The sequence below is a fragment of the Gallus gallus genome, chromosome 1 (assembly GCF_016699485.2).
Source record: "Gallus gallus isolate bGalGal1 chromosome 1, bGalGal1.mat.broiler.GRCg7b, whole genome shotgun sequence".
Classification (NCBI taxonomy): Eukaryota; Metazoa; Chordata; class Aves; order Galliformes; family Phasianidae; genus Gallus; species Gallus gallus.
The window spans coordinates 193,413,033-193,425,299 of NC_052532.1; the positions used below are offsets into that span (position 1 = coordinate 193,413,033).

Genomic DNA, 12,267 nt, shown 5'->3' on the forward strand with positions numbered 1-12,267 from the left:
TTTTTCTATCTGAAACTGGACTCTTTGAAATAGATCCTCTATATTCCAGTCACCAAAGGTTGCTACATGACATTCCCACCACTTAGGGACTGCATCTCACAGGATCAGGTTTGGAGATTTTGGTAAAATTTCCTTCCACATGAGAAGAAATTGGCAGCTCTTGCCTTGGGATCGTATGATAGCCTTGTAAGCTAGTTTCAAGTGGCATGCAGTGCTTCAAACCCTCTATCATTGGATTTGTTTCCCACATTTCCCATGTTTCAGTTATAGCAGTTGTCAGAAGACTGCTCTTCTCCTCCCTTACAGATGTTAGAAACATAGCAATACCTGAAATGTTCTTTATTCCCATTACCCACAGTTGCCAGGTTAACAATACCCCAGCTTTCAGAAGATTCACTTCCTGATGAGTCTGGCTATGTTTTAACTGTGCTTTTCACCACTTGAACTACAGAATTACAAAGATTGATCCTACTTCACTCTTCTGTTATGGAAACTCTGAGAATAATTACTTAAAGTATTTAATTAGCTGTTATTTTATTAAAGAGCAACACCTGTAACAAGACACCCAAGCTTTAACACCAACATTTTGTCTGAGCGATGCTTTTCATACAGAAAAGGAGTTAAAACTTGACACTGGTGAGATGCCTTCTCGCATAGAAGTTCAAGGCTGGTGTTATGGAATGTAAGTTCTTGATACAGCAAAAAAAAAAAAATTAAAAGACAGGGTGAAATTTGGGAAATTCACATTGATTGACTGTACATAAGCTTAGTATTTTTAGCACATCGCAAGAAATAAAAGACCTGATCTAGTAATCAGTGATGCATGTTCCATCCCCTCATTGAATGACTGAAATGAAGGATGCAGTTCAGCACTGGGAATATGACTGAAATTAACAGCAGTATGGGCCCAAATATAAAGAGTCTGATGCTCTTAATTTGTTTAGAATTGCTCTGGACAGCCCCCGAGTTACTGAGGGACCCAGACATGCGCAGAAAAGGCACATTCAAAGGAGACATTTACAGCTTTGCGATTATCCTACAAGAAGTTGTTGTTCGTGGCCCACCGTACTGCACTTCAGACCTCTCAGCTGAAGGTAAGCAACATTTTCTGTTCGTTTTTTAAGACTTCACACAGAGCACTCACAAAAGGTCAAGTCAAGCCCCTTGGATCAAATGCTGGTGTGGAAATGATGTCTCAATCTCATGACCATTCTTGCGGGAGGAAAAAAAAGGCTGTTTTGATAAAAACAGCCATAGCATCCACTCCATAACGAACATCAAAATGCATACTTCTGACCTCAGACCCTTTGCGTGACTAATCACTCCTACTAGGGTTTTGGGACAGTGGGTTACCTCCCCAGATGCTTCAAAGCTGTTCAGCTCTGCTGCAGCACTTCCAGTGCCCTTTCACACTTCTGACTTTTCATCATGGCGTGCAATGAAATCTGTCAGCAGAATTTTTCACGGCTTGGAAATTCCCTTGCTTCCCATCCATCATTCCTTTTCTGTCTGTCATAAGAAGGGTGAGGTTTTTGAGGTTTTTGGCTTCTTCCTATTTCGTTCACCTACCCATCTATTTTTCCTTAATCGTCTCCCCATTTAAAGAGTTTCTCTCCCCTCATCAAAGATCAAAGTGATGCATCACAACTCTGATGACTTATGCTGAAGTCTGCTAGTATCAGAACTAACATATAGGTGAATTTGTTAGGAATTGCTCATGGTATAACTCTCATTAGTTCAAATCTTGTTGAGAATGCATGGGAAGAGCAAATACACTCAAGTTCGTGTAAGTACTTGGATAGAGCAGTCAAAAAAGAGCTGATTTCAACAAATGCCCATTGTGAACCCATTTTAGGTTGGACAGTCTCCAGATGGGATACAGCCATCAGTATCTGCCAGTTCAGTGCATGGAAAAATGACAGTGGCCCAGGCTGCTGTAGCAACACTATGACAATGGTATCCATGGTCAATCTGCTCTGTAATTCATACCTGGACCATGATGTGATGGATGATGTAAATTGCAGGTGTTCTCCCACCTAGCTTCACTGGGCAACCTCCAGCAGATGCTGAAATGCATTCCAGTTTCTTGAACTGATAAAATGATGAATTTCTACTCATTTCTTCCCAATCCTCGAGGAGCTTTCACTCATGGTGTGAACTTTAAAACTGCCTCAGGAAGGCATTTCCCCTTGGCTGCCCCTGGAAATCTTAGGGCCAAATGTTTTGTTTAGTTTATTTGGTGGAGACTGGTGGGATGGGCTAAAGAGCTTTAAAGTAAACTGTCAACACTGAAAAGCTTTGGGTGCTCACAGTAACAGCTGTGGAAATGCAGGGTCCCTGCCAGAAAGAGAGTGGTTTTCACTCCAGATGACTGCTCAGCATTTCACAGAATGAAACCTTCGGAAACAATCACAGTTGTTGTGTTTTAAGCAAGAAGATAGAGTTCCACCTTTCACTTTTTTCAAGGCACAGTTAGCTCCCTGAAGGTAACTCAGTCTAAATAGCAGAGAGTCAGGCTAAAAAACAATAACAGAACCCACTGCCTCTCTGAAAACCTCCTACATACTATTTCCCAGTTACAGATGAAGTGTCAACGGCTGGTATCCTTCCTGTCTGGGCTTGGCTATAACCCTCTGCTGTCTTAGAGGACCACAAATCCTGATGGAGAGAGTCAGAGGCAATTTCATTAAATATAAGCCTGTAGGCTCACACATGCCCATCTGTCACACAAGCTTCCCTCATCCAGCCACTTTATTGCTTGTAACCTGGCTCTCCAGGGACAAGAAGGCAATTGAATTGCTTGTCTTGTAAATCCTCCAAGAGACTCCTGACAGAGGAAAGCAGAAATCCCCAGGCGTGTTTGACACAGCCATAGAAGCATGAAGAATAGTAGCGTCAATGAAGGAATGAGCAAGAAACAGATGAAAAATCTCACATCTTTCACCCTCACCAAGTGCCTCCATCTCAAATTGTGCTTTGGATTCTTCTCTTTGCCACAGAAATTATAAAGAAGGTGAAGAAACCACCTCCCCTGTGCCGCCCAAACATAGCCCCTGAGATGGCCCCCCTGGTGTGCATCCAGGTAATGAAGCAATGCTGGGTTGAAGCCCCTGAACGACGTCCCACCTTTGAGGAGGTATTTCATAAGGTCAGTGCCCACAGCACAAGGTGAGATTCTTTGTTCATATTTAGCAGGAAAGTGTTGTTTTTTTTTTGTAAGCGAGCCCTCAGGAAATGATTGAGAGAACACTGGAGCCCTATAGGCTTTGCTGTTGGGTTATTTTATGGATTGTGGTGTCCAGATGCTTGCTTTCATCAACTGTGCCATATCTACACCATATTCTGAACCTGGACTCAAGTGGGACTACAACATGGGGTGTAACACAGAAAAGACACGGGTCTAGTGTCTTCACATTTGTGATATGCCTATCCTGATAGTCTCATGGAGAACAAAAAAAGCTGTGAATTGTGATGTAGCTTTCAGATCAATATGTTGTTTCATCTTCTTAAGTCTTGCAGAAAAACTCTGTTTCTTCTTGGTTACAAGAATTCCTTGTACTCTGAATGACCTTCAGTGCCAAAGCTCTTTGGCCTGGAGAAGAAGGAACTGAAAGCAGGTACAAAAATCTTGCATGATATTATGGCTGGTGTATAAAAGGTGATTAGGGGATAATTGTTTTCCATTTCTATTGCATAATGCAAGAACTAGAGGCATTGAATAAAATGAGCAAATGATCCAGACTCCAAGCAAACAAAAAGAAGTGTTTTTTCACATGGTACATATGTGAACTGGACAGCTTCATCAAGGGCTTTTAAGCACAGAAATACAAATTTGGCATCAGAGATCTCTGCATTGCAAACTGGTGGATTTTGGGAACATATTCTGGGGAAGTATGACTGTACATGAGCCCTGTTTGAACATCTTTTCTGGACATCTGTTACTGGCCACTAGCAAAATAAGCCTTTTGTCTGATCCAGTAATGCTGTTCCTATGTTCTTTTAAGATCAAACTAGATAATCCAGATATCTGTAATTTGCACCTTCCAATTCTATGAAGCTATGATTAATTTCACACTCATGTCACTCCATACTTGATCCTAATGAAATATCTGAAACCACAGATGCTCCAAATTGTCCCAAGGCTCATTTTCAAGTCAAGAGGAGCAAGCACAACTAACTCAATGTGGTGGGGTGTAACAGCACACATACATGCCTGTGTACAAAGGCAATTTAAGACCAGTAAGACAAAACTAAGTATTGACAATGCCCTGGCAACACTGACATCATCACTTTCTACAACCAGTTCAGGTTGGTGTAGAGGTTGTCTCAGGTGACAAGGGATAAGACATAAGGAAATAGTCTTGAGTTGCACCAGAAGATGTTTAAATTGGAAATAAGGAAAAATTTCTTAATGGAGAGGGTGGTCAAGCATTGGAACAGGATATCCAGGGAAGCTCAGCAAAGCTGTGGAGTCCCCATCCTTGGAGGTATTCAGGAGACATATGAACGTGGCACTAAGGAACACGGTTTAGTGGTGGGACTTGGTAGGTCAAGATGATGCTAGGACTTGATGATCTTGAAGGTCTCTTTCAATCTAAATTATTCTATGACTCTGATTTTATGATTCTACAGCATGGTCAGAAAGAATTTATCATGGGACAGATGAGGGTGCAAGCCTGCAGCACTGTAAGGCTCCAAAAAAATATCACATATCTGCTTATCATCCCAAGGGAGGTGGTGCTTCACTTAACCTTCACAAAAAGATTGCAGAGGAGCAACTTGTCCCCAGGCAGCTTCCATAGTTAGTGGTACAATCCACATCCATTTTGCCTCTTTCTTTATTGCAGAAGTTTTGCCATTGAGGAGGCTAGTATTTAGAATTGCGACTTAAAAATAAAGTGCTTGCTTTTGTTCTTTTCCAGGCTTAGAGTGCTACAGTGATGTAAGGATATATGGAAGTAACTCTCCACTTTGATTTTCCAGTTCAAAACCATCAACAAAGGCAAAAAGACCAATATAATTGACTCAATGCTTAGAATGCTTGAACAGTATTCAAGCAACTTGGAAGATTTAATCAGGGAGAGGACAGAAGAGCTAGAGATTGAAAAACAGAAGACAGAGAAACTCTTATCACAAATGCTTCCTCCGTAAGTACTGGTACTTTAGATGGCAAAGAGCCCTTGGTGTTATATAGCTAGACTGGACAAAATGTTTCTCCCAAATTGAGTAAATTTGCAGGTCAAATCTCCAGTTTTGACAAGAAACTTTCATCAGTGCTTGCTACAGCAATGTAAGTCCTTCTATTTACTGGAAGATCTTTTAGGTATGCCAAGGCAAGAGTGTCTGACCTCTTGGGCTTGCCACAACAAGGGCATTTTCTCTGTCACCTTTCCTTGTGTTATCATTTTGAATCAGCATTTTGCCCTGTCACCTCTCCTTGTGTTACCATTTCAGATCAGTAGCAGAAGCCCTCAAGACTGGTGGCACTGTGGAGCCTGAGTATTTTGACCAAGTCACCATCTACTTCAGTGACATCGTGGGTTTCACAACCATTTCAGCCCTCAGTGAACCCATTGAAGTAGTTGACCTCCTGAATGACCTTTACACCCTGTTTGATGCTGTTATTGGAAATCATGATGTTTACAAGGTGAGAAGTACCCAGGCATAAGGACCAAACCATTCCTGAGTCAAATCCTCCTTCCATTTGGTTCTACTGCTCTTTCCCATCTTCTGTTTCTTTGCTTTTTTGATGCTGCGGTATTTGCTAGGTGGAGACCATTGGAGATGCCTACATGGTTGCCTCAGGGCTTCCGAAACGGAATGGAAACAAGCATGCAGCTGAGATAGCCAATATGTCCCTGGACATCCTCAGCTCGGTGGGAACATTCAAGATGAGACACATGCCAGACATCCCCCTCAGGATAAGAATCGGCCTGCACACAGGTAGGCACCTAAACATCAGAGAGCTCCTGCAATTGTATTTCCAGCACTGAATGCCTTCTCTTTGCTCACCCCAAAGCAAGAGCCCTTAGAAGATGCATAACAACCTTCCATAGAAACAGGATCATTAAAATGGAAGTGCAGACCCTAAGTAAAAAAATGGCTCGGTGTCAAGTGGAGAAATTTTGTATTCTGTCACTGTCAGGAGCTACATCAGAAATATTAGTCCCAAAGGCTGCATTGTTAAGCGTGGATTTTTTATGTGCTTCAGGATCTTTGCTGGCATGATATGGAGACATCCAAGTCTTTGTAACTCTGTTCTGAAATGGAAGGAAAAGAAATAGAAAAATCATTATATAGAACCAGAGAATCACTAAGGTTGGAAAAGACCTCTACGATCACCTGGTCCAATCGTCAACCCATCACCACCATACAAATTGAAAGAAAAGATTGGGGGTGCTTATTATAGATAGGATGTAACGGGAAGAACATGATACTAAAACATGATGTTAAAGAAGTTATGCTATAAAGTAAATGTCCTCTAATGCAGAAGTCATAATCTATTCAATGAACAAAAAAGAAGCTTTTTTAAAAAGAAAAGGAGTTGATTTGGAGTTTAATTTTTCTATTAAAAAAACAAACAAACAAACAAAAAACCTAAAACAGCAACAACAACAAAACCAACAAGATTACATCGTATACCCGAAAGTATGGCTGGGATTTTAACCAGAGGAAAAGACATCTGCTGTTATAAGAGTTAATATTTTTAGAAGAAATATGAACCTTCAGAATTTTATAACATGGTCATCCACTAATAAATTTTTCCCAGTTGTTCATCACTGGACTTCCTGCACCTTCCTCTCAAGTACAAGATATCAGCCATTGGTTGTCAAGGACTCTGATCTAGTGTTATTGAATAACATCCACATTTTCACAGCTCTGGCACCACAAGTGCTGTACAGAAGCCCCTGTTGTACACACAGGGAAACAAGAACAAAGGAAGTCTCTCATACAGAATACCATAAGAACAGAGCTTTGACTTGAGCACAGCTGAAATCAATACCTCACACCTCCTAGACCATGTATTTTCTTCTTTTGGAGTTGTCTCTGAAAATTCATTGTCCTTATTGCTTTGATTGCAATTTGGGGTTCTTAGCTGGCTCTTTACAGGAGTGTAAAGTGTTAAGGAGTGATTTCAGACACACCGTGAGTTTTATACTGTGGGTTTTGTAGTATGGCTGGAATCAAATGAGTCTGTGACCCAGAGCAAGAGTCTCCGGAGAAGCAGCATTACATTTTCAGCACAAGAAGTGCAACATCTGCTGCTGCCTGTTGGCCACAGTTCTGCAGCACTCCTTCCATGCATCCAGCCAAAAATCTATCCCTAGGTGACTGGGAGGGGGGAGTGTTACTTGTGGGTTTTTTCTTCTTTTCCTGAACTCTGGGTATCTGGAAATAAGTGCTGCTATGAGGGTGTGAGAAGAGGGAAAGGAGAGCAGAAGCTAGATCTTATTTTGCACAGACCTGAATGTCAGGGTGGGGATTCAGGGGAACAGAATCCTCCCTCATTGTAAGAGGAGCAAGTCAGAGACTGCCTCGTGAGTCTGAAGATGCACAAGTCTATGGGGCTGGACAGCATGTATCCCAAGTCCTGAAGGAATGTGATGTGGTTGCTAAGTCACTCTCCAACACACTAGAAAAGTTGTGGCTTTCAGATGAAGTCCCTGGTGACCAGAAAAAGGGAAACATCGCTTCCATTTGTAAGAAGGGGAGAAAGGAAGACCCAGGGAACTACAGGCCAGTGAGCCTCACCTCTGTGCTTGTGGAAATCATGGAACAGATCCTCCTGGAAGATATGTTACATGAAGGATGAGTAGGTGATCCAAGACAGCCAGCACAGCTTCACCAAGAGTAGGTCATGCCTGACCAATCTGATGGTCTTCTATGATGGAGTGACAACATTGGTGTACCAAGGAAGGGCAACAGAGATGTCATCTAAGTGGACTTGTGCAAGGCCTTTGACATGGTCCTGAATCACATCCTTATCTCTAAATTGGAGAGGTATGGATTTGGAGGCTGAACTGTTCAGTGGATAAGGAATTAGTTGGATGGTCACAGCCAGAGAGGGTGTTGTGGTCAGTGGCGTTATGTCCACTGGCTCTGAGGCCAGTGACAAGTGGTGTCATCCAGGGGTCCATGCTGGGACAGGTGCTCTTCAACATCTTTATCAATGACATAGACTGTGGGATCAAGCGCACTGAAAGCAAGTTTATTGATGACATTAAGCTGAGTGGTCTAGTTGATACAAGAAAGACATGGAGTTGTTGGAGCATGTCCAGGGGAGGGCCACAGAGATGATCAAAGGGCTGGAGCACCTCTTTTATGAAGAAAGGTTGAGGGAACTGGGCTTGTTTAGCTCGGAGAAGAGAAGGCTCCGGGGACACCTCATTGCAGCCTTCCAGTACTTGAAGGGGGTATGTAAACAGGAGGGAGACCTACTTTTTACACAATCTAATAGTGATAGGACAAAAGAGAATGGCTTTAAACAAAGTGAGGAGATTTAGGTTAGATGTTAGGAAGAAATTCTTTACTCAGAGAGGCACTGGCATGGACTGCCTGGAGAAGGTGTGAATACCCAACCCTGGAGATGTTCAAGGCCAGGCTGAATGGGACAACTTGATCTGGTGGGTGGCAATCAGCCTGCTGCATGGGGTTAGAACTGGGTAATCTTTAAAGTCTCTTCCAACCTAAGCCATTTTATGATTCTGTGATGATCTGGCATCATCGGAGCGGCAAGAAATTTGTGCTCCAAGACAAATCAGTTCTCTGAATCACTAAGGTGAAAGCAGAGTTTTAATAACCCTAGATTCCATTTCTCCTGAGGAAAGAAACCTGAAAAGGAAGTCACTAACATCATGAAACAGGAAGGCTTGAGGAGTAGAGAGCTTGGCTATCACACCATCCTGCAAAGGATGGAGAAGGGGTGTGAGCACCAGCTTGGTTGACCAACTGCTCTCTGGAAACTAGTGCTAAGGGGAGCATGTGATTCCACGTCTGAAAAAGAAGGAAACAGCTTTATGATGTGGGCTGTCCCTGTACCTCCTGGCTGCTTTGTCTTCTCTGACCACAGTAGAGAGCCACAGCTCTGGGAACATCTGATGGACCATGCATGTGACCATGCGTGGGTAAGTCGGAGAGGACAAGAAGACCAGTGTTTGGTCTGAGTTCCTCCCCTGCTTTTACTGCACCCTGGATTCTTGGCTTTCTTTTCTCAACTCAACTGCCTGTCCAGAAGAACTTAGCTGAATCAGCTGTTTCCATGCTGGCTGTATCTGGGTTGGGGCTGGATGTCTGGGGATAGTGAGAAGACAAGCATCTCCATGGAGGCTTAAGGAGGTCTGTTTATCGGTCAGACTCTCTGGCAGGCAGTCCTTCCTTTCCATCGAGTTTGTTAACCTCCAGTGCACCACCGACGGTTGCTGCAGAGGCTCAGCCAACATGACTTATTAACTGACCCTCCAAAGCCCTGGCAAAGTGCCATTTCAAAACAAACGGGAGAACCTGTGTAATTAAACAACCAGTCCAAAGCATTCTCATCACAGGGTCTCCAATTTCCTTTAAAGTTGTTACTGTCAGAGATTTATCTCTGGAAGTTTTTGTTATCCCTTTGCTGAGGCAGTCTAGACGTAGGGGAGCACACACACAGGCAATGAAGGCAGCAAATGAATTAACTCTTGGGTGCTTTCAACATTGAGAAATCGTTTTGTCATGCTAACATCGTAACATTTGTTTTGAATTAATCCCTTTCTGCAGTATGATGGCAATGCTCTAGAAAGATATTATCTTGCCCTAAACGTCTTTCATAGAATCATAGAATCATTAAGGTTGGAAAAGACCTCTAAGATCATCTAGTCCAACCATCCACCTCCCATCAATATCACCCATTGAAAAACATGTCCCTTGGTACCACATCTCCATGTTCATGAACTCTTTCAGAGGTGGTGACTCCACCACCTCACAGGACACCCTGTTCTAATGCCTGACTACTCTTTCAGAGAAAAAATTTCTCCTCATATCCATCCTGAGCCTCCCATGGGGGAACTTAAAGCTGTTCCCTCTCGTTCTATTGCTGTTACCAGGAGAAGAGGACAATCCTTCCCTCACCACAAGGAGGCAAGGAGAAAGGGAGACTCCTTGTCTCCAGACTGAACCATCCCAATTCCCTCAGCCACTCCCTGTAGGACTTGTGCTTCAGACACCTTATAGCTTCATTGCCCTTCTCTGGACACACTTCAGGGCCTCAATGTCTTTCTTGCAATGAGGGACCAAAAACTGAACACACCACTTGAGATGCAGAGCTTTGTGCCTTGTGGAAGTGATTGGCTGACTGCATTGACTGATTAGGAACCTAAATTTAGACATCCGTGCAGAGGTGTTTCCAAGAGTGCTTGGGGATCAACTCTTGCTCTGTGGTTGGTGGAGATCTGGTGAACATGACAGGTCCAACTCCTCTGGTGCTCTCTTGAAGAGCTTGAACCAAACTAGAGTACTGATAAAAGTGAGAACTGAGTTAGAAGAGACTGAAGGGCAGTGAGTTATCCAAGGTTGCACAGTGTGCTGTTGGCAACAGAAGCAGTAAGCCAAATCCTCCTGATCTCCAGCATTCCCTGCATGTTACTTCAATCCAGACATGCTGTAGAAAAGTCCTTGTAACATTTGTGGTATGAAGCATTCTTCCTCTCTGTTTTTCAGTCTTTAAGCAAGTGACATCTCATCAAGTAGGAGTAAAATCTGTCTTACCTCTCAATTTCATCATCTGTATATTGTACCAAAATGCTCTTACTTTGACTCTGCAGCAGCAGTTTTTCAGAGGTCATAGCAAAAGAGTCCTTGTAAAGCTCTCCACAGCTTTCAGTCTTACAAGAGGTATATTTCAGATTGTGATTCAGTACCTGCATACATGCATATATAGTTTAAGGTGAAAGTTAAGTTTTTTGCATGCGTGTGCCTTGATGGTGTTTCATTTTCCTTACCGTGCATCTGAAAACTATACAAAGAATTGTGACAAAGAAGGCTGAAATCTTAGTTTTTTAACCTCAAAAATTCTGTATTATGAGAAGTTTCGTGTTTAATGTATCTTTAAATACTGCTGATGATGTACTGCGTTGACATTTATTATAAACTTGCATGGCAAAATATTTCAGAATCACAGATCACAGATATTTCCTTGATACATTTTTGCGAAATCTTAACCTAGAAAAATAATGAAGTTAAAAAGGCAGGCAGAGCCTCATGAAAACATGTGCCATAAATGTATTCAATGGAGAATGCACAGATGCTTGTCTTTTCTCTGCAGAACATTTCACATCTACTTAGATTGCTGAGAGTATTCATGTTTTTACCTTTTTATAAACTTTTTAAATCTTTTCTTTTTAAGTATTTATTTTGCAACCTTGATATTTTAGTACGTGGGTGATGAAATTTAGCAACCCATCCTTCAGAGCCCAGTCCAAACATTAGCTGATCCAAGTGCCCCATATGACATACATCCATGCTGCTTGGCTGTCACATTTTACATTTTAGCTCTGTGTGCGTGTGTGTTCAAGTGAATCCTACATGCATATCTCTCCCTGAGAACTTGGCACCAGCTCTTTGGGAGCTACTTTGGAAGGGAGTGGATCTTGTCTTCGGGATGAGACTGAGGAAAAATAAACAGCTTTTGGCTAGACAGGAAAGATAATGATGTCTTCCTTTCCAAGAAGGGGACACGGGGTGGTCCAGTGTGCTGCCAGCATCTCCTGACTTCTAACGCCGATTCTCAATCCTGCTTCACTGGGATGTGTCCCAGAGTGCTAAGGCTGGTCAGTCTGGAGAAGAAGAGGCTCCATGGACACCTGAGAAGGGCCTTTCGGTATCTATAATGGGCTGTAAGAAAGAAGGGGACAGTTTCTTTAGCAGGATCTGTTGTGATAGAACAAGGGGAAATGGTTTCATACTGAAAGAGGGGAGATTTAGACTGGATGCAAGGAAGAAGGTTTCCACCACAAGGATGGTGAAGCACTAGAACAGGTTGCACAGAGAGATGGTGGATGTCCTGTCCTTGGAGATGTTCAAGGCGAGGCTGGACCAGGCTCTGAGCATCTGATGGAGCTGTGGGTGTCCCTGTTCATTTGAGGGAGTTGGACCAGATGGCTATAAAGGTCCCTTCCAACTCAAACAACAGTATGATTCTATTCTATGATTCTGTGACACAGGATCTCAGCTTCAGCTTTTTTAGAGGGAAAAGGAGGCTGGAGATAACTTTTTACAATGAGTTTTCAGTAGTCC

At 42.7% G+C, this 12,267-nt stretch overlaps 1 protein-coding gene across 1 annotated transcript in view; it reads left to right on the forward strand.

Moving 5' to 3' along the window:
* Positions 1–12,267, forward strand: part of GUCY2D (guanylate cyclase 2D, retinal) — a 49,182-nt gene that overhangs the window by 15,859 nt on the left and 21,056 nt on the right. The window contains exons 10-14 of the mRNA XM_040653218.1: positions 945–1,094; positions 3,000–3,148; positions 4,984–5,147; positions 5,455–5,647; positions 5,769–5,943. Of these exons, the coding sequence (XP_040509152.1) occupies positions 945–1,094; positions 3,000–3,148; positions 4,984–5,147; positions 5,455–5,647; positions 5,769–5,943 (831 nt within the window). The remainder of the gene's footprint in view (positions 1–944; positions 1,095–2,999; positions 3,149–4,983; positions 5,148–5,454; positions 5,648–5,768; positions 5,944–12,267) is intronic.